Raw genomic sequence first — 21,243 nt, 5'->3', positions numbered from 1 at the left:
GGCCCATCCACTCTTTGCTTCGAATTAATGGTTTCCAATATTTTTGAACCATAGAATATTTTCAGATGAAATGTACATGAAAGTCCATTATATAAAACATATATATTTTATGCATTTTACAACATTGAATTCATTGTGTGCCAGATACTTTACAAGTGCTTAATAGTTAATCCTCATAACATTATGAAATGGCCATTATTATTATCATTGTCATTATTCCCATTTAACAGGTGAAGAACCCAAGTTACAGAAAGAGAAAGTACCTTGCCCAAGGTGGTAAAGTGGATTTTGAACGCAGGAAATTGAGTTCACACTCCTTGAGCACTTGGCCATGATGCTATTGTGGTCGTAGGGGCAACACCAAGGTGGGGGGCGCTCTCCATCCATTTTCCCCCACACCCCCTCCTGAGGCTCCTTCGGAGCATCCCTTGCTAGCAGAAGTTTTAATTACATAGTTAGCTGCCTCCTAGTGGCCATCTTCATTTACATGATTTCTCAGAGACCTTTCAAGGGACCCCATTAGCCTGTTTAGTCTGCCCAGGTGCTTGCCACAAATAGGAACAGTTGTTGACACGCTTATTCTCACCCACTTTGGACATTCATTGCCACTTTGGCCTCCTAACCTCTCGCCACCCTCATCCTAATCCCACCCCACCCCTAATCGCAATCCTCAATCCATGCACTGTATGCCACCAGCTTTGTCTTTCTAACTCCCTCAATTCATGTCATTTTCTGCTTCCAACCCTGCAAGGGCTTCCCGCTACCCACCGAAACTTCTGATTCTCAAGGTGGCATCTGTATCTCCCAACAGTCTGACCCCACTAATCCTTCCCATGACAGTAATCCAAACATTCTAGGCAAGTGACTCACCCGCTTCTCCCCTAACCTTCACCAAACTTACATGCACAAAATGTTAACTTGCCCCTCTAGGTCTTTGCTTCAAATTCCCAGAGCACTTTCTTCCTGGGGCACTTGATTGTCTACCTTCCATTATAGTGATATTATTTTTTTAGTTTATAAGCCTCTTGAAAATAATGGATACACTGATCTTTTAATCCTCTGCTGAAAACAACAGCCACCTGTACATAATAGGTACAAAGTTAAGTAGGTGCTGAATTAATCATCCTCCCAAAAGTCCTGGGAAAAAGGTGAAGTGGCCATTCCTAGCATCCGCATGGAACAGATCAGCAAGTTGAAGCTCTGAGATGCTAAGTGACTTACTTATCTGCATAGAAAAAGGGGCACATGGAAACTGACACACAGAGCCATTGACTGAGCACAAAAAAGTCTTTGAATTGTTCTCTGGCATCTTCAGTTAGGATCATTCATTATTTTTAAAGAAACAACAAACAATATAATCTATTACTTTTAGTAGTGGTTCTTAACTGGGAATTCACACCACAGTTACCCAGTGTGTTTTTCTGAAAGGTCCAACCCAATCCTTCTGGAACAGAATCTCTGCAGAAGGAAGCCTGCTGTGGGTATTCCAAAAAAAAAGAGGAGGAGAGGAGGGGAGGGGAGGGGAGGGGAGGGGAAAGGAGGGGAGAGGAGAGGAGAGGAGGGGAGAGGAGAGGAGGGGAGAGGAGGAGAGAGGGGAGGGGAGGGGAGGGGAGAGGAGAGGAGAGGAGAGGAGAGGAGGGGAGAGGAGGGGAGAGGAGGGGAGAGGAGGGGAGAGGAGAGCAGAGGAGAGGAGGGGAGGGGAGGGGAGGGGAGAAAAAAAAAAGATTTCCAGAAGACTCTGGTGTGTTTCCCTGCTTGAATATCACTGATTTGCGAGGGTTCCCAGAAAGCCCCTAGCTTCCCAAATTACCTCATTTTATGTGTAAAATCCCATAATTAGTGACTTGCTATGACACTGCTTTCCACTTGTATGCAAGTTAACATCAAATCTTATCATTCATTCATTAAGTATTCATGAAGCAGTACTACGTGAATATATCTATTTTATGGCACTTATTTATGATTGTGTGTCATTTGATAGCTGCCGTGTCTCCTGTTAGATCATTTCTTTCCAAACGGTCTCAGAGTTTTTCCATCTTCTAGACCCACCTTAGCAGCTGGCCTGCCTCCTGTGCATAGTGAGTGCTTTTTATTTGGGAAATGTATGACTCCATGAATCGTGGAATTCATGCCTCATCGTGAATGAGTTTACCAGATTCTCCAAAGAGCAGACTTTGATAGTGTCCTAAGCGCATCCTATTTCTGGGTCAGCTGAGTATCTCATTTATAACCTCCAAGCCTCAGTTTCCTCATCTGTGAAGGAGGCCCAAAAAACCAGTTCCTGGCCCATAGCAGGTATGTAAGAGATGTCCGTTATCACTCTTCCTTGGGGATTAAATCCCTAAAGGTGTATCTGGGCAGCTGGGGGGTGGGGGGTGGAGACAGGGTATCTTCCAGAGCTGTGGCAGATGGCCACGCAGCCCTCATGTCCAGCCTGTCCCTGCGCACATTCCACAGGGGTTCAACTGAGTGGCCTGGAGAGCCCTCGGAACACGTGTATGTGACTATAAAACATGCTGTAACCTTGGAATCCGGACATCAAAAGGGAGAGCTTCAGTGCCTGATACAAAAAAATGTGCGTTAGTCTTAGCAAACCACTCCAAACGCTGTTCTCTGCACCCCACTGGGAAGTTTGTCAGTGCTAATGTGATTCTTATGATTCTCGCCGCTCTGTAGCCTCTTGATCTTTCCTGAGATCTCTCTGCCCCTGAGTGTGCTGGAAACAAAATGTCCTGTGTGGTGTCCAGTGCTTAAAATAACAGACGCTGGGCTCCTGCTGCCACGTTGAAACTTTACCCCAAGGTCTGTCTCTCCAATGCCCCCGCCCCCTCACCAAGCCAGCGGGAGAAGCCCAGGGTAAGCGGGCAGGCAGAGAAGTGGGGAGAGGCCAGGGGAATTTGGCATTCTCAGACCACTGCAGGCATGCTTTAATATCAATTTCCCCTGGGTTAATTTTTCAGAAATATCAACTTCTTACATTATAAGAACTGTATAATGGAAAGAGACTTCCCATCTTGAAAGACAAGGACCAATTTTCCAAGCAATACTGCCTAGGAGCATGTTTGTACTCATCTACTCTGTATTTTAGACAAAGTGGTAGTGTACTAAATAATTTAAGGAGTGAGCAGTATATATTTCTGCATGTATATTTTCAAGCCTGAGAAGTAAAACAAGTCATCCTGTGGCATCTGGGCACGTTTGTGTTTCCTCCGTAAGAAAGTGAGCTTGCAAAGTCTGCAGAAAATGGACAGTGGCGTTGGTTTCAGCCCACGAGCTCATCAAATTCTTCTCTTTTGCTTAGTCTTACAGGGGGAAATACCTTTCTCATTTTCTTTGCTTGCTGATGGTTCAATAGAGAAGAAATTTTTCATCCTTTAAGACAGGTCATTCTGGTAGTTTCCACTGTCCATAATTCCTTCTGGCCTTCTGGGAGACTGAGTTGTGTCCCAAACGTATTTTTGGAAACGCCACAGACCATTGTTTTTATTAGGGGACTGCAAAGCTTTGTAGTAAGAGGCTTTGTGTTTTATTTGTTTTCCTTCCCCTGCCCCAGCTGGTTTTGTTTTAACAGCATTGGAGGGAAGGTTAAAGTATCCGTGGCCTCCGTTAACCTAGCCATCTCTCAAGCCAGCAGAGCTAGAAACCTGAATGGCTGGAACGGCAACATACAGGTCGTCTGCTGGGATAGGTTCACCCTGGATCTTATTCACCCTCATGAGAGGGGTGAGGTTGGCAGTGGGGTTCATCTCAAGATGAGTAAACACTGTGGAGCAGGTAGATGTCAAGGGAGCAGGTCACCCCCACAAAAGAGATTCTCTGAAAACCTGAGCATGCAGGAACTGCTGGGAGGTATTCATGCCAAACATGAGGCTACCATAGATCCCCATCTTTGATCTTCCATAAACAACCAAGGAGCATAGCTCAGACAGGACACAATCAGGCATCTAACGCAGGGGACTGGACGTGGTGGCTGTTTCCACATCTGCTTGGCTACACCTTATGAAAACCAAAACTCCTGACAGGCCCTGTCCCCAGAGATCCTGGTTTAATTGGTCTGGGGTGCAGCCTGAACATGGGATTTTGCCAAGCCTTCCAGATGATTCTGAAGTGCCACTGAGGCTGAAAACTACTGCCCTATGGAAAAAGGTAATTAACCTTTCAAGAACCCACTGGATGCCAGATCCAACACCGAGCCTTTTTCCTGCATTAACCTTTTTATTTATCCCAGTTTCCCTGTGAAGTGAGCTTATCTTCCTTTTACAGATAAAACTGAGATTTTAAGGTTATAAACTGTCCAGGTGGAGTTTGATTCCTTGTCCATTTAACTCCAAAGCCTATTCCTCTTCCACTCAATGGCCTTCTCAGAGAACTCAGAATATGACAAAAGAAACACTTTATGCAAACTCTCCAGAAGCCAACATAAGAGATTGTCTCATTCATTTATTTATTTATCTGAGCAGGGATCTTCCCTGTCTTCTAGGTAATATGTGGAAGATGGATCAGAAACTATTTAATCAGAGAATTTGAGTGTTTCAAGGGGAATGTGGCTGCAGTGCCCCATCTCCAAAAGGCCCCAGTGCTGTCCCAGCATGGCTGTCCCTACACAAAAAGACACATGCCAAGTATTCCTTCGACTTCAAGCAAGGATCTCCAAGCACAACATAATTAATAAAATCACTCACATCCTGTTTAGATGAGTAGTGTTTTATATGTACAAATTCCCCTCTGCCCCCAGGCCCTCCAAGGGTATGAGAATGTTTCCAATTTTAAAGAGTGAGCAATAGAGTAATTGAAAGGAGCTGTATCTTGGCAAACTCACAAGACCTCAAAGGCATTTATAGTGACCTATACGAGAAAACATGGTGACCACAAAGTGTGTCATAATGGCTTGTCAGCCATGCTGCGTTAAAGGGTTCAAAGATAGGAAAGACAGGGCAAGAATAACACATTCCGTTCTTAGGCATCAGATACCCCTGGAATTGGTAGTACAATCTGTTTGGTCAAACCTCTGAAGATCTAGAAGCAATGAAGTGGTGACATGAGCTGATGATCCAGTTTCTTGGGTTAATCGAGGCAGTAGGGACAGACGGAGCCAATTAAGTAGCTGGGAAGCCCAATGATAGATGAGTCATTATAGGAAAGTGCAAAGATAATGCCATTGGGAAAAGCAATTTAAGTCATTCATGCACTTCCAGGCCAGGAAATCCTTCTAGACTTCGAGGAGAAACATGTAGGAATCATGAGGCTCAGCCTGATGAAGTCATCTGTTCGTTGTGCAGCTAACGATCAACAAGGGGGCCGAATGCGCAGGGGGACAGGCCATATGGAACACATTTTGGTGGCTGGGATGCATCTCTGTGCTTTCATTTCAATCACCTTTAAAATAAGCCTTATCATTGCCTCCCTTTCTTTTCCTTCTCTACATAATCTCCCTCTACTCCTTCTGTTGTTATCTCTCTAAACACACAATTTCAATGTATGGATGAATTTTGTTTTGAAAGGAGAACAAATATTCTCCTTCCTAATTTCTAGTTCTGCATTTCCAATATACTACTTTCTGTACAAATACAAGTTTCTAAGGAACACCTACAAACAAACACGTAAAAAAATAAATAAAAAATAAAAAAAAACCCAGGGCTTTTTTTTTAAAGCACCAAGGAGGCTGTGTCTATGCAAAAAAAAAAAAAAAAAAATTATACAGATGTTTCTATATCTCTCTGGATCCCTTACTTGTATTCATGTTGCAAATCTAGAAGTGAGGGGGGTGCTTTCTTTGGGGGGAAAAGAGGTAGGTGGGGAAAGGATATATGAATTAAAGAAAATCATACTTGGAACTACCTGTTTCTTTAGAAACAAATTCCCAGCCAAGGGCCCCAAATAAAGGTTATCAATGACTTTCATGTTGATATATCCAATGAACACTATTCCATCTCCTGGTTTATCTTCTCCCTGTTTAGTTGATCCTATTTTGTCTCCCTTTTAGGTTCATCTTCCTCTTCCCAAACCTAAATGTTAGATTCTTCAATCTCTTTAGTCTTGCCCTCCTCTGCCTTTTTTTTTTTTTTTTTTTTTTTACAATCTACCCATCTTTCCAGCCTAATTTGGTTCCACACTCAACCACATCTTGCCTGGTTCACAACTACTCTGTTCTACAAACCACAAGACCATTGTACCGGTTTCCTAAGCCTGGAATACACTCCTCTAGCTTTGTGCCTGGTTAATACTTTCTTGTCCTTCAGATCTTTGTTTACTCATCATTTGTTGACTTTCTCAGATTTGGGAGATTGGTCCAATCTCCCTATATGTGAGCTTTCATAACACCACATAACATTTCTTTGCAGTGTCCATCAGAGTTGCAATTTTATATCCATTTGTGTGATGATTTGATTAATGTCTGCATCCCCCACTAGAATATGAGCTCTTCTCTGTGTTAATATCTTATGCTTTCTGCTGCTACTAACTAACCTTTCAGGTTCCACCTTTCTTCTTCCTAGGTTGCCATAGTTTCTAACGACCAGTGGCTAACTCTGTTTCATAGATTCTGCTAATAAGCTTTTCTATGTCTTTCAATTTCTTCTCTTACTATCAACTGTTAATTCTCTCTAAATTTTTCACATCCACACTGTTATAGCAAGAATATCTGATTGGTTTAGTTCGTATTTATCATCTTTGCGTCAAAGTTCATATGATAGACCAATTGATGGCTCCTTGGCCAACACAAAGATGGACTGCCCTTGGGTCAAGGGCATCCTCCATCCATAGGCTGTGGCCAGGAGAATGGGGTTGAGAGGTCAATTTCTCTGAGAAGGAACAATGAGACAGATCCTTCCCCATCATGACCTTCTTGCTGAGAGCTGGCAGAGTTACAGAGGGATCTTCCTTGAAACTTGGGTTGGGTGAAGGATAGCAAGAGAAAACAAGCATGGATAGTTGGGGCATTTAATATCCTGTTCCTTGGCTGCCATTCCACTCAACTAAATCTCCATCCTTCCACATATACTATATTAAGATGTCACAGAGGTTAAGTCCGTTTGGGCCCGATGAGCAAAGGAAAACTCTTAAAGGAAGATATAAAGTATTTGGAAAGTGATAGAGCCTAGTGGGAAAATATCAGATGACTAGATAAAGAAAGCGCCCTTTGGGGGCCTCTCTCATTCTGGTTCACCCTTACTCCTTGGGTGCAGCCTCCACCCAAAGTGAAGGGGGCCCTAGGCTCCAACCCCTCACAATAAGAGACTGTCAAAAGCTTGCCCAGCCTTCAACTTCTCAACTGCCTCTACTAGAAAACAAATTGGTAGAGTTATAAACCAAACAGCAGGCAGAGATGAGAGTTGTATTGATCTCAAGGAGAAGAGATGGCCACCATCCATTACCTGGCCTAATAGGACCAGGTTGTGTACCACCATCAAACTGATAACCCAGGGATGGAGCATCCCAATTGATCAAGCTCAGGTCTCATGCTACCCTGGTAGTAAAGAGGAAAGGCAGGGCCAACCCTACCCAAACATCATGGTCCCCTAGAGGAAGGATGCTGAGCAGATTCCCACTGCTCAAGCCTTTGTAAAGGCACAATCTGGGGGCATTTCTCTAGAAAAGTACCAGATGACCATGACTGACATGTTTGCTGATAATTGTACCTTTTTTCCATTTGGAGAATGACAAACATGCATGAGCAATGATTAAAATATTGAGTAACCTCTAGAGCAGGATGTCTGACCAGTTTGAATGAACATTCAACCAGTCAGAATGGGGGTCAGGTGAAGACAACTAGGAAGACTACAACAACGCATTCCTGCTGGATATAGATCCTGAGAACTTTGGGCTAATTTCCAGGGGACTTAAGTGTTTAATCCTCTTCACTCTTATTGAGCAAACACTATCTAGTTTTGGCTGGTTTACTTACCTACCTATTCAGAGGCAGGACTGGAGTAGACAGGCATCTTCAGGACTGAACTCTTTCTGTTCTTGAATTCCCTTTGTCAACTCATGTGTATGATCTCTGCACTGGAACCCATGCAGAACAGAGGAGATGCTTTTTAGCTGAAGTATCAATAACCTTGATACCGACACATGTACCTCGCTTATCCTTCTGTTTTGAGCCAACGCTGTTCTTTTTTCTGGCTGGGGAAAGCAGAAGACCCTCCTCTCTATTACTCTACCACTGCAAATGCCTCACAAAACAGCCTGGTCTCAGCGGGACCTATCTTTGTCCAGGGATGTGCTACTCCTTCACATTCAGGTTGGATGAAGGATCCTTTGATTAGAGACTTAGATGAGAAGCAATTTAATGGGCCAGCTCAGCTTGGCTAAAAAGCATCTACCAACAACTGATGTGTAATGTATGTTTATATTACTTCTTGTCACACTCCCTTCTCCTGAGTTAACATTTTTTGAAGCACAGAGTCCACACATCCTAGGTACCTCCCCTGCCTCTCACCAGCCCCGCAGTCTAGCCCAGCTTTAGCTGCTTGCAGTACCTAGTAGCACCATCCTCCTTCAACTCCTGCCTTCCAGGCTCAAGGCAGAGTCCTGAACATCAGTCCCCACACCTGCTCCCCAGGAGATATTTCCCCTCCCTACTTTGGTCCCCCCCCCCGCAAGTGATGCAGGCCTGCAGAAAGACTTAGAAACACTTGCCAAGTTGACCTGACTTTTGCTTCCCTCTTCCTAATGGGAATTAATAGATTCCATGCCTGTCTCTTGTCAGGATTGCAAAGAGTACGGCAACTTGCAAAAAACACAAGATACTTCAGACAGAGACTGCAGAAAATGGGATTCATTATCTATGGCAACGAGAGTTCTCCTGTCGTTCCTGTGCTCCTGTACATGCCTAGCAAAGTAGCGTAAGTATGCAAGGACTCTCAGTATCACATCTAAAATCCCCAAGGGACCTAAGATGGTAACACTATGAGGCTTGTTGGCACAGGCATCAGCTTATGCATGTGGAATGGAGTGATCAACTTCGGAATTCACTTGTATAGCTTCTCAGAAGCCACCTGCCAGTTCATCAGCCCTCCCATGGGTCTTATAGGAAGGGAACCAGGTGCTAAGACCTGCCTCTCTCCCTAAATGGAAACTCTGTGAATTCAGTGAAATCACCTATCTCCCTCAACCTCAACTGCAATTTAAGGATGATCCTGAACTTCCTTCTGGCCTAAGACCTTTCTCAGAGAGAACTTCTGAAGACTCTCTCAATATTACCATAAAAACAATGTTATCAGTCCCTATGCTTTCTCCCCTTGAATTCTGGCCATCCCCAGAAGAGGGCATCCTCATTTTAAGTGTGGGGAAGCTGAGGCTGAGAATAGCTAAACAACTTGCCAAAAGTCAAACAGTGGTAAAACTAAGACATAAAAAACCCAAGCCTAGGCTCACTTCAAATCTCATGCTCAGTTTTTATGCCTCTACTATGGATTGTTTTCCATTGATTGCACCTCTGAAATTGAACATTATCAGCCAGTACATTAAGAGGAAAACATTAATTTTTCTCAGTATGGCATGGACAATTTTATACATGAGCCATTCTCCAACCTGCTAGAGACCCATGACCTCTGTTATTACAAGGAAGTTAACTATTGTAAAATCATCCCTGAAGGTAAAATGTTTGTGTCACTGATCAAGTACATGAGGGGAATTAATACTCTACATAACATTTATCAGATTCTAGAGGTTCCAACTCCCCTCCAACATAACCCATCACTGGAACTTTGTGTTTTACTCTCTGAATAGATTGGCAGAGTATTTGAAGAATAGAAAAATAACAATAAGAGAGGTTTGGGGTCTGGTAGTTGAAACTCATAGAGGGTAAGACTGAGTTATAAATTCCAAAAAGACTGATGGTCTTGTGTCATTTCACCACAGCAAAATAACAACCAGTTAAAACATACACATGAGGGATTTTTTTTTAGCATGCCACACCATTACCACCAATTGGTCCTTTGTTCACGGCTCTGGGTTGAGTAAATAGTGCATGGAGTGTTCAGGGAGATAGTGTGCTACAGAAATGTTACACCCATACCACTCTGTGCTAATGGTAGGAAGGGTGGACAATGGTGATTCCAAGTAGCAGATCATCCAAAACCTATTACCATCTGATTTTGGAAGACACACATACACACACCAAAAAAAGCCACATTTATTCAATGGTTGGGTAAATGATGTGTTCTGGAAGAAAAATTCCAAACTTAGCTCATGTCTATCTAATATTTCATCATTCACTCAAAAGAAGGCAACAAAACTAAACTTGTCCAGGGTGTAACGTGCACAATGCGGAAGTAGTCCAGTGGCAGTTAGGGAGCGTACCAGATACTTCCAATTTTAATGATGGAAGCTGGAATTAGAATCTCAACAGGTCGGAAAAAATGAAACAACTCAATAAGAAGAGTCAATGCATAGTAAAAATAAATGCATTTAAATTCAAGAATTCAATTGTACAATATGCTTCATGCACAGGTTATGCTGTACAGTGGAGTGAGGAAGTTTGGCATCAAAAAGAATTTTGACTCTGCCTATTCCTAGCTGGGGTACCTTAGACAAGTTACCCAACCTCCTGAAGTCCCAGTTTTCTCATTTATAAAATGGGATATAACAGCATCTGCTTCATAAAGTCATTGTGAAGATTAAACAAGATAAGATCCATACAGCTTTTGGCATATTGCCTCTTATATAGGAACTATTCAGTGTTAGCTGTGACTATTAATCATATTCATAACGTGTAGAAAGCACTTAAAGTAGTACTTGGAATACCATAAGCATTCAATCAGTGGTAGCTATTAGTATTACTACCACTCTGCTGCAATGATGATTATTATTAGTTTCAAGTGAGTGCAAGGTTCTGTCCCCATAGTTGCATGGCTCCTTAAGATAGTTATTACAATCTTGGTTACATTAATAAAAATAGGACTTCCAGGAAAATAATAGGTAAAATCCTACTATACTTTCCATCAATATTCCTATACTGAATACTGGAAAATAAATCAAACTGTTCCTTTCAATTTAAGGTTGTTTTTAGGAGGAGCCAACATCGCAGAATACTGACTATAGGCTAAGTAAGGCTATTAGACCTCAGTGACTACCCATGGATAGTGGGATGCCTATCTCTAGTTTATAAATTAGGATGCTGAGAGTCAAAAAGGTCAAACTATTTTCTAAGACTCACACAGGTTATAGGCAGCAGAGCCCAGAATTCAAAGCCAGTTCCACTCGCCTCCTGAACCAGAGCTCTTTTGAACACAATCTCTCAAGCTTTAGTCCATAGGAAAAAAAAATACACAACTCATTAAAGCAATACAGAGTATAAATTTAACTCTCTTTCATGTCATCTTTGGTGATTCAAAATGCATCGATCACTATGATAGAAAAAAAATCTCATTGTTTGGATTGCCTAAGGAAACTGAGAACAGGTTAGTTACAAAAGGTAATATCATCTATTGCTGGCAGGAGTTGCTGGCAAGAGTTTACCCTGCTGCCTGGCTTTGTTTCCTTGTATGATATTTCTTCCATGGAAAGTTCATATGTAGAGAAGCTTTTGAAACAGGGAGTTAATTGTATAAGCCAGTGTGGAAGCACTTCTTTCATTTGTTCATTTAAAAACTTTGATCTTGTTAAAGAACTGTGATTTCTCCACATTTCCACCTATGCAGAATAAAAATATAATCTCCAGCCAGTTATCCTTTTGAACAAGGTCCTGTTACAACTGTACCACTGGACTTCTCTATAGAGTTCGGTATAATATGATTTCATCTGTAAAATATGCACTTAAATAATCAGGAATATATTGTATTTAGCACTTGATACAGGGTTTGCATTTTCCTTCCACTGTCCTCTTCATACATTTGGAAGATGGTGGTACACAAAATGTAGTGATGCTGCATGTAATACTAATTATTTGATTATTCTTATTATTATTTCACATCATTTAGTTTCTTTTAGCCTATGCCAGCTTGAATTTGCTTTGGGAAGTGCAAACACAGAGGCTCATTATATAAAAATGTTCAGTGCAACCAAATACATTAACTTAAAGACATTAGCTTTAGTAATGTAAGTTTTCAACTCAAAAGTGCTCCAGGGAGGCCCCAGATTAGCCTAATGAATCAACACAGTCATATATTTTGCTCTACATTCTTTGGCAAAACTTGCTTCCTTTGGTACAAAGAGAAACATGCAGACAGTGAAAGCGGTCTTCTGGGAATCCCGAAAACTGGCCTGAGATCATGGGTCAGGTGGTTTGTACTCCAGCAATAAAAGCACTTGACTTGTTTCTCAGACAATTAGGAGCTCTCATTCTGTGCAGTTCCGTGGGCAGCCTTCCATAGGGTGATCAAGAAAGAGAAAGAACAGCCTCTGTTTTCAAGCTTTCTCAGCTAGAAAGCTTCATCTCCTTACAACCTTCCCAGTGGAAATCAAAGGGCAAATCTTGCCTTGCCCAAGCCAGGGGGCCAGACAGGCTGTGAGTCCTGTAGGTCTCCCAGTCTCCGTTGCTTTATTTGATAATCTACGTTCTGCCTGAAGCAACCGAAAGGCAGACTGCTAGACAGCACAGCGGATGAATGGACGAGCAGGCTCACTCTCAGCGTCTGGTTCAAGAATTCTTCCTGAGTTATGACAGGAAGGTTTCCCTGGTGCAGTCAGCTTCCAGCCTAAAACAATACACCAGCAACCACTTAATGCTAAGAACAGATCTGAGGTTTTTACCTCACTTTATGGGTAGAGCCACCCAGTCATTAAGGTTTCCTGCGAAGGGTAACAGAGCCCAAATGGGAAAAGAGTCACTTGGGAGGATATACTTTTTTTTATCTGTCCTTGGTTCTCAGCACAAGAAATTTACAGACTTTGAGCTTCATATTCTAGAATCATCACTGAGATTAGCTCTGGAAAAGAAAGAGGCTAGAAGGATGAAGGAAAGGGAACATAGCTTATAAAGGTTTTTCCCGGCATCAAAGAACTTCAGAGTTCTCTGACTTATATCCTGTAGGCTGCATCTACCCACCAGATTCTTGGTGCATGCACACTTTCCTATCTCCGCCCTGCCCCATTCCCTTTTAACCCAGTCAATGGGTTTATTATCCCTGTGCATACGGGTATGTTCATTCAAACATTAAAAAAATACATATGAGGAGACTCTTGCTATTTCTCGTCTATGATTTGATGGAAAATATAATCTTCAGCCCCGGAGTGGGAATATTGGCTTGGGGTTGGATACTGCAAACACTCTGATGCTGGTCTTCAAATTATGGTCACTAAAAATAGGCTTATTGGAATTTCCACATATTATTGGTATTAAGTTCTTAAGACATACAGGTTTACTCTTAATATATATTCCTTCTTTATGTAATTGCGTTGTATTAGCTGTTTGGTTTTTATACCTTGGACCCCTGCAGATGAAAGATTTTACATCAATGCAGACTTATTACACCAGAGACATGTACATCAGCATTTTCCACTCAACATAAAAGACTCAGTACTCACAATTACCTAATAAGTGAGTCAGGCCCATAATACCTCACACTCAGCTATAAGCAGCATCCAGTGACTGACTTCCCATTTCTTTGTCAATTGCATTTGATAAAAGTTTAATAACTTCCATTGAATATTTTCTACTTACTATCGTAAAAAATTTTAAAAAGAAAAAGTCAATTAACCATATTCCTTTTATCAGCAGGATAATTTTGTCTTTTCTCAGTTAACCACCTTTTCTTTGCTTTTCCCTAAGGGCTTTCGCAAGGCATATGTTACAGAAAAAAATCGGGGTGGTGGTCGTTGGCTTTCCAGCCACCCCACTCGCAGAAGCCCGGGCTCGGTTTTGTATTTCAGCGGCACATACCCGGGAGATGTTAGACACGGTAAGTATAACACAGGCCAACAGGATCCAGTACTGGTGCTTTGGATGCTGAGCAAGTTCTTTAATGAGACAGCTTGGGGTTCTCAGGGTTTCTCTTGGGTGGTTTAGGAAAACAACACTAATGAAACTCACTGCTGAAAAACATCAGCAGTGCCCAACAACGTGATCCACTCAGTAGACAGAAAAGAAAATCAATTAAGCTAAGACTTCAGTCAGTCTTTGGTTTCATAGAAAAGACTGAGTAGCTAAATGTTGTGCTGTTTACGTGTCCTGAAATGCAAAAGTTGATCTAAAATGCTATTTTAGCCTTAACCACCTATGTCCTGACATTTTCATAGGCACCAAATCTGCCATAATAAATTATGACCCAACTAAGCAATGTGTTAGAAAATCAACAACAAAGACAATCTACATTATATCAGCCAGGCCAAAGTGACATAGAAATTATTTTAAAACTGTATTTTATTGTCCCTTGATTTTAATTTTTATGTGAATGAGTAATGTCAGAGAACTAGGCCATCTCAATCAGTCTGGGGTTCATGGAAGAGTCTCATAATATCAACACAGTTTTGCAAACACAATTGAGTGTCTACTACTAGCAAACCATGAAGCAAAAATTCTAGGAGAAGCCACTAATAAATAATTAATGATAACACCAGACAGAATAAATTAATCTTGGAAAAGAAATATAGAAAACTGTAGGAGCATGAAGGTGGGAATGAATTATTATAACGGAGAAGATGTATACAGGAGGTGAGCTTTGAGGTAGGCCTTTTTTGATGAAAGTTGTAGAGCATGATTCAAGGTTTCTGACCAGTACAGCAACATAATCACATCACTACGAGATAAATGTGATGTACGGATTGAAGAAGAAAAGGGCCAGAGGAAGGGACCCAAAATGGAGCTATTTAAACAAAACAAGAGATGACAAGGCTAATGGCAGTGGAAACAAAAGAGATGAATCTAGGGACACACATTACAAATGTGTGGTGGAGTTGTCAAGGTTTGGCAAACAACTGAGTGCAGAGCATGTGTGGAAAGAGATAATTAGAGGTGCTTAGCCCTTGTGAATAGGATGGCAAAGCTTTTGAATGAGGTGAGGTACACAGTAAGGAAGAGCAAATCTTCAACTGGAATGGGGGAGTCAAATGAGCCCAGGTCTAGACATGTTGAGGTTATGTGTCCATGGACCATCTATGGAAGAGAAAATCAGATTCCAGAGCTTAAGAGAATATGCAAGGCAGGAGCTGCTGTTGTTGAGAGAACTCAGAGCACATTCGAACCAATGGTAGAGGATGTGATTGTCCAGATACAAGTGAGAGTGAACAGGCCCCAGGCAGACTCCTCAAGACTGCCTAGATCCCAGGGTGGATGTCGGAATCACAGGTGGGGACCTGGACTTAGCTGGAGCTAGAGCGGTGAGAAAAGAGATAGTTTAGTGTAGTGTAAACACAGTAAAGAGGAGAACATATCAAGTAGGAGAAAGAAGAGAACTAAAATGCCCCTCCCCAAACTGTAGAAAATTCAAATGCAGTAAGAGATAAGAAGAAACTCGTGGATTAGCAATTAGTAGGGGCTTGATGTTTCTCAGAATGGGCGATATTAAAGGAATGCAGGGAACAGAAATAAGAATACAAAGAATAAAAGAGTGAAGAGGATAATTTGAGTTTGAATCATACACACACATGCACAGAGTGGCTGTGTCTTTCTTCTTCACCATGTTAGCCTCAGAACTTCATTAGACCAGTGTACAGCACACAGTAGGTCCACAATAAAAATGTATTGAGTAACACATTAACAACTGAGCTAACTATGTTTTGAGACGACAAGTGAAATGAGTGGCTGTTCTTTATACCTTTCTTTATTTCCCAGGTTCTCTAAGATGAGTATATATAATATTTACAGAGCAGGAATTTTAACAGATTGTTTCTTTTAAATGGAATGAGTGGTGACAAAAAAAGAGTAGGCAACTTTTTTGAGAAGTTTGGCTGTCAAATCAAAAGTAGATTTAGGAAAACCCTTGAAAATGGGGAAGACTTGAGCACGTTCACACATGAAGGAAAGAGGACAGTGAAGACAAAGTTCTGCAGGGCAGGGGACGGAAGGACGTGGCCACGGAGCAAGCTCCTGGCAGTGGCAGGAGACATGGCCAGCAGGGAGGAATCTGCATTTTTCGTGGTCTGAGCAGCATTGAGGTACTCACATGTACCCAATTCTGTAGACGTCAGACCTTGTGATTTTCTTCGCAAGTTCTTAGTTGCTGCAGAATACCTGGTTTCCTGCAGCTAAACTTTTGAGATCACGCACCCATCTCAACAGAAAATTTTGAGCTATTCCTTAAAATACACACAAGAGAAAGTGAAAAATGGCCCTGTTGAACACCCAGGGAATTAAGGGAGCAAGTGAATATAAAGGCCCACAAAATATTAAAAATAATATTAGACACATGCACTTGTTTGGAGCAAGACAGAGAGTAGGCCACTCTACAAACACCAAATGGCTTAACATCTCCCTCTTCTGACTAATGTGTGTGACAGCTGCTCCCTTACCAAGGACAACTCCAGCCTTGCTTTCATCTTACGGCCTTCCAGATGAAAAATTACAAATAGATTGTCAGCCAATGAATCGCTCCTGCTTCTTGACAGCATCCGACCCAGAACTGGTCCCTGCTTCCTTAGAGTGAGCTCAGGCACAAGCCCTAACTCGATGAGAAGGCCCTCCCCCTGACTTCCTGTCACTGAGATGTCCAGGGTTCTTCTGATATGTCCTGTGCCACCCCCCGACCCACGCCACAGCAAGCTGACGAAACCTAACACTGTGTACACGTGTATTCCGGGTGGTCTTTGATTATAGGACTTTAACATAAACTATTTATAAATGATATATGCATTACCAATATACTATGTACGTTATATAACAGATGCACAAATAGAAGTTAAAGAGGTTGAGATAAAAATGAATAGAAATCCTAATGTTTTCCTCCCACATCCCCTATGAACCATCTCATATATGCACTTGGAAACTGTTGAGCTAGTCCATCTTCCACCTGCAGTAAAGATCGATAGAAACTACCCCAGATAGATGTCATTTCAAAGATAACTTTTGTTACTTTTTCTTAGTACTTAGATTTGATGTAGGAAATTTACAAAAATAGGGAAGAACATTTTAACACCCATCCTACTACTGAGAAATGAATTACTCTTAACATGTTGGTGGATATATCAACTGATGTCAGTTTGAAAGACTTCCCAAAAAGAAAAGTCCATAAGCCCCATTAGTCACTCATTCTAACGTCAAAAGTCCCCACTTTACCCTTTCAAAGCATTAGACCCTAACATTATCTTCCGCCATATTTGACAGGTGGGAAAAAAAACAGGCTCAGAAAGGTTAAGAAGGCATGCCCAATACTGTAGAATTAGTGATAGACTAGAAGTAAAAGTGACATTTTTACTTTCTGTATCTCAATTTTTTTGTGTAAAATTGGGGATACATTTGCCTATTTAAAATAAGAGAGTTGAAACAGGTGAGTTCTTGGTCCCTTGTGAATTTTAAGGACACAGAGATGAGCATAGTGTGGGAGGATCGAGAAGATGAGGCTGATCAACTCCCACAAGATTCCACTTTGCTCTTGGACAGGTTGGGTTGCTGTGTCATGAAGACAACCTCAAATGCATTCTGCAACCTTATCTTTTTCTTCTATGAAGCTATACATTTTAAAAGAAACTTAAAAAAAATAAAATGTCATTACATTTTAAAATAAAACCTAAGGGTAAACATAGGTCAGATGTTTTTATCCCTCTCCACACACTCCCCAAATAAAATAAACATTCGAATGTGAGTTAGACCATTAAATAAAATGAATTAGCATCTAACATTTCTCTAGAACTTATAAACCACAACCTAATGATATGGACCTTGCTCCTTTTCTTTAAAATCAAAGAAGCTGGCAAAATAAGACAGTGGGTCTTTGTGAGACTTGCTATTATCCCAGGCTCTACAAAACAGAGCCACTTAGGAATTTCAAGATAGCTGATGGAAACCAATCTCATTGCAGGTTTTGGAAGCCATTGATGAAATGGGTGATCTCTTGCATCTGAAATATTCCCGGCACATGAAATCAGCGCGCCCTGAGCTCTATGATGAGACAAGCTTTGAACTTGAAGATTAAGTTTCCTGGTCCTGAATGAAACATAAAGACTTTGCCAGAAAGACCTCCCTCTTTGCCTCAGAGGGAATATAAATGGATTTCTCTCCCTTCCTAAGGACAATTTGGTTTCCAGACCAGTTTAATTGAACCGAGGGAAATACTGTCCTGTTTTTCATGTCTCCAGTTCGGGACTGCAGAGATAAAAACATGATTCCAGATTTAAGTTTCTACTCTCCCAAATATTCTGCTACGAATACACACACACACACACACACACTTCTTAGAATATTTTTTATGGCAATGAGCCTATGTTTTAGCTGCTACTGTGCAGTCCTTTTGGTCCAGACCCTTTCAGGGGTTCTAACCAAATAATAGAATTTTGATTTTTAATTCAGTAATCAATGTATGTGTTTATTTATTTCATCTGCAGACGTGGGTGCAAGTGGTAGACAATACCTGCCCTCCTTGTTCTACCCATAAAAGGATCAGCTAGGACTCATCTGTATTATGGGAAGTTCTAGGCAGGAGGATAAAGAAATTGTTGTTTCTACCATTTGCCACATTTGGACGTTTTCCATGGACAAGTGTCAAAAGACGTAGTTAATGTTTTGAAGGAGAAAGCAGAACTGTCCAACAGCAACTAGAGATGTCCTCGAAGGAAACTTTCCTTTTCCTCTTGCTGGTCTTGTACAGTTTTACAGCTGAGCTTTTGAGGTTTGGAAAATTCAAGAGTTTTGTTTCAGAAGGGGGTAGAACACAAGCACAAGCCAATCTTAGGCCTAGACTAAAACTGTAAAGTTATAACAACTTGAATATTGGTGCTGTGCAGAGTGAATGTTTAGTACGCATATCCTTAATCACTTTAAGGAATGAATTGTCATTTTCATATTGGATTTTGAGTAAATGGTGAGATTCTATTTCCTTTAAAACTGACCCCCAAGACCACACTTGAAGAATGTATTGATTTAAGAAGAACTTTTAAAAGCAAACTCTAACTTTTTCAAGACTGACATCCCCGTTGAAGCCTAATAAATAGTATTATCACTTGGCACACACATTCTGAATTGGGTCAAAGTGGGCTTGCACGATTTTCACCAACTAATTGTAACTTACTTGCATTTTCTGTCTTTCTGTCTATCTGTCTCGGGACGTGAACACAAACTTCTCTGGAAAAGTAGCCCTTTGCTAATTGGGTCTAGTTGGTGTGGAAAAAGCCCATGGTAAACCTTATCTTTAACAAGCTCCCAGATGGTGCCCAGATTTGGAAACTCTAAAGAGCAGTGGTGACCTTTTAGCAATGCTTCTGTAACAGTTTGAATGAGTTGCAGAACATTCCACTCCATCAAATGACACTGTAAACAAATCACTTCAAGAGAGGTTTGGCTTTGTGTGACACAGATGGACCCAAGCTTTCATGCTGTGCGCTGAGATAGAAACTTGACCCACAGCGCCAGTGTTGGATGCAGCAGTGCTCCCTGATGCTCAAAGCCTGTTAAAGGAAAAAGGTGTTCAGTGCGGAAAGCTTTTTATGGGGAAATTATAACCCCAAGTAGATACATCAGTTTAAAAGTGAACCACAGTCACAGAGTTCCTTATGAATGTCTAAGAGTTGTAAGGAGTGCTGCTAGTGACGTGGGTTCTGAAAAATGCAGTTGCCCCATCCAATGATGGATTTTGAAAACTAAATTGCAACTCTTCTCAATGAAACTGGTGCAGCATCACTTGTGCAAAGAACATGTATGTCATACATGTGCAAAGAAAGGAAGTGTGTTTATACTGGTAAAGTAAATTCATTCCATGGCCAACATTTTCTCCTCAATGGGACATTTTGTTCTCTCTTTCCAAGTAACTTTTCTTTCTACAAAAATATCTCCTGAATATGTGACTTTAAATGAAATTGCTCCGAGTTAATTGTCCCAAATGCATGAATGCCTTGAGTTTTATAAAGGAAAAAGGAGGGCAAGAGAACAATGAGACAGGTAAGTATTCTGCAAGGCATGCAATAAACACCCTCCTTCCTTTCTGGGTCTGCATCTTCACACACACCTTCACACCTAACTTTTGAGCTATAAGTCCCTAGATGGGTGTCTTCATGAGCAGGAATGTCCACCATTATTACTTCCATGGAAGAGCTTGAGTCTAATTCACATGGGAAAGTAATTACTTACCCTCCTAGCACAGGGGGAGGGGAGGGCAGGGAGGACGTTACCCCCTTTTCCTCAAGATCCAAGAGTCCTGGAGCAATTTATTACATTCCAATGTGCAAGAAAAAGGACTTATTTCTGTCAGAGTCTGTGTTGAACATACACTTACGGGGACAACTACAATCCAAGTGGAATGCTTCCCGAGTGCATCAGGAGGGCTCCAGATTCCACCACGGGGCTGATAGTATGAGTCTATGTCATATGGAAGAGCATAGGTTAGAAGAATAGTTGTGAATAATGAGATTTTCTAGTTTTTATAAGAAAAAGCTCTTTATGCTAGGTTAATAAGACCATGATTTTAATTCAATGGGGATCATTGAGTCTCGATAACTATTTAAGAGCCAAAAATGTCTCTTTGGTTGGGTCTGTTGGGAAAGAGAATTTTCTACGAGAACTATAATGTTAGGTACCTTCACCCTTCTATTTGCCTGCACACACACATTTTTGCCTTTACAGAAGAAGCAAGAGTATAAAAGTATAGAGAAGAGAATCTGGTTGGTCAATAGATAAATGGAAGATGTTGTTCTAGAAAATGGCCTTCAAGGAAGCAGAAGAGAAAGGTTCCACAGGATATTTGTAAGAAGGATACATCTGCATAACAGGAAAATGGCATAGACGTATTCCTAGTCTTAACATGAAACCATGGTGTCATGGACATTTAGCCACATTGCCTTTCAACATATTTTGATTGCCAAAATATGAGAACCAAATTATTGGACCTTTTGGTTTGATATACTAGTTGGCTCTAATAACATAACATGAACCTTATTTTGATTCTCTGTTGATAGTTAAGTGTGTTTATACTGGTAAAGTAAATTTATTCCATGGCCAACATTTTCTCCTCAATGGGACATTTTGTTCTCTCTTTCCAAGTAACTTTTCTTTCCACAAAAATGGACCGTATATTGTAGAATATTTCTGCCACTCATTTGGGCAAAATTATTACTTCTCCAGTTCTTTCATGTATCACTCCCTATAAGATGTCCATTTTCCTTTTCATCACCTTATTCCTAAATGTGGTGTGTTTTTCCTCCTTTCTCTTCCCTTTAAAA

The 21,243-nt window shown here is 41.2% G+C and overlaps 1 protein-coding gene across 1 annotated transcript in view; it reads left to right on the top strand.

Annotated features, from left to right (window-relative positions):
- SPTLC3 (serine palmitoyltransferase long chain base subunit 3) overlaps positions 1-18,203 on the top strand; it is a 152,088-nt gene extending 133,885 nt beyond the window's left edge. Inside the window, exons 10-12 of the mRNA XM_012780830.3 lie at positions 8,708-8,843; positions 13,712-13,841; positions 17,895-18,203. Coding sequence (XP_012636284.2) covers positions 8,708-8,843; positions 13,712-13,841; positions 17,895-18,008 — 380 coding nt within the window. The 3' untranslated portion in view covers positions 18,009-18,203. The remainder of the gene's footprint in view (positions 1-8,707; positions 8,844-13,711; positions 13,842-17,894) is intronic.
- The last annotated feature ends 3,040 nt before the right edge of the window (positions 18,204-21,243 follow it).

Source organism: Microcebus murinus, chromosome 16 (assembly GCF_040939455.1).
Source record: "Microcebus murinus isolate Inina chromosome 16, M.murinus_Inina_mat1.0, whole genome shotgun sequence".
Lineage (NCBI taxonomy): Eukaryota > Metazoa > Chordata > Mammalia > Primates > Cheirogaleidae > Microcebus > Microcebus murinus.
The sequence above is the reverse complement of the archived record's forward strand: the minus strand, read 5'-3'. Positions and strand labels throughout refer to the sequence as shown.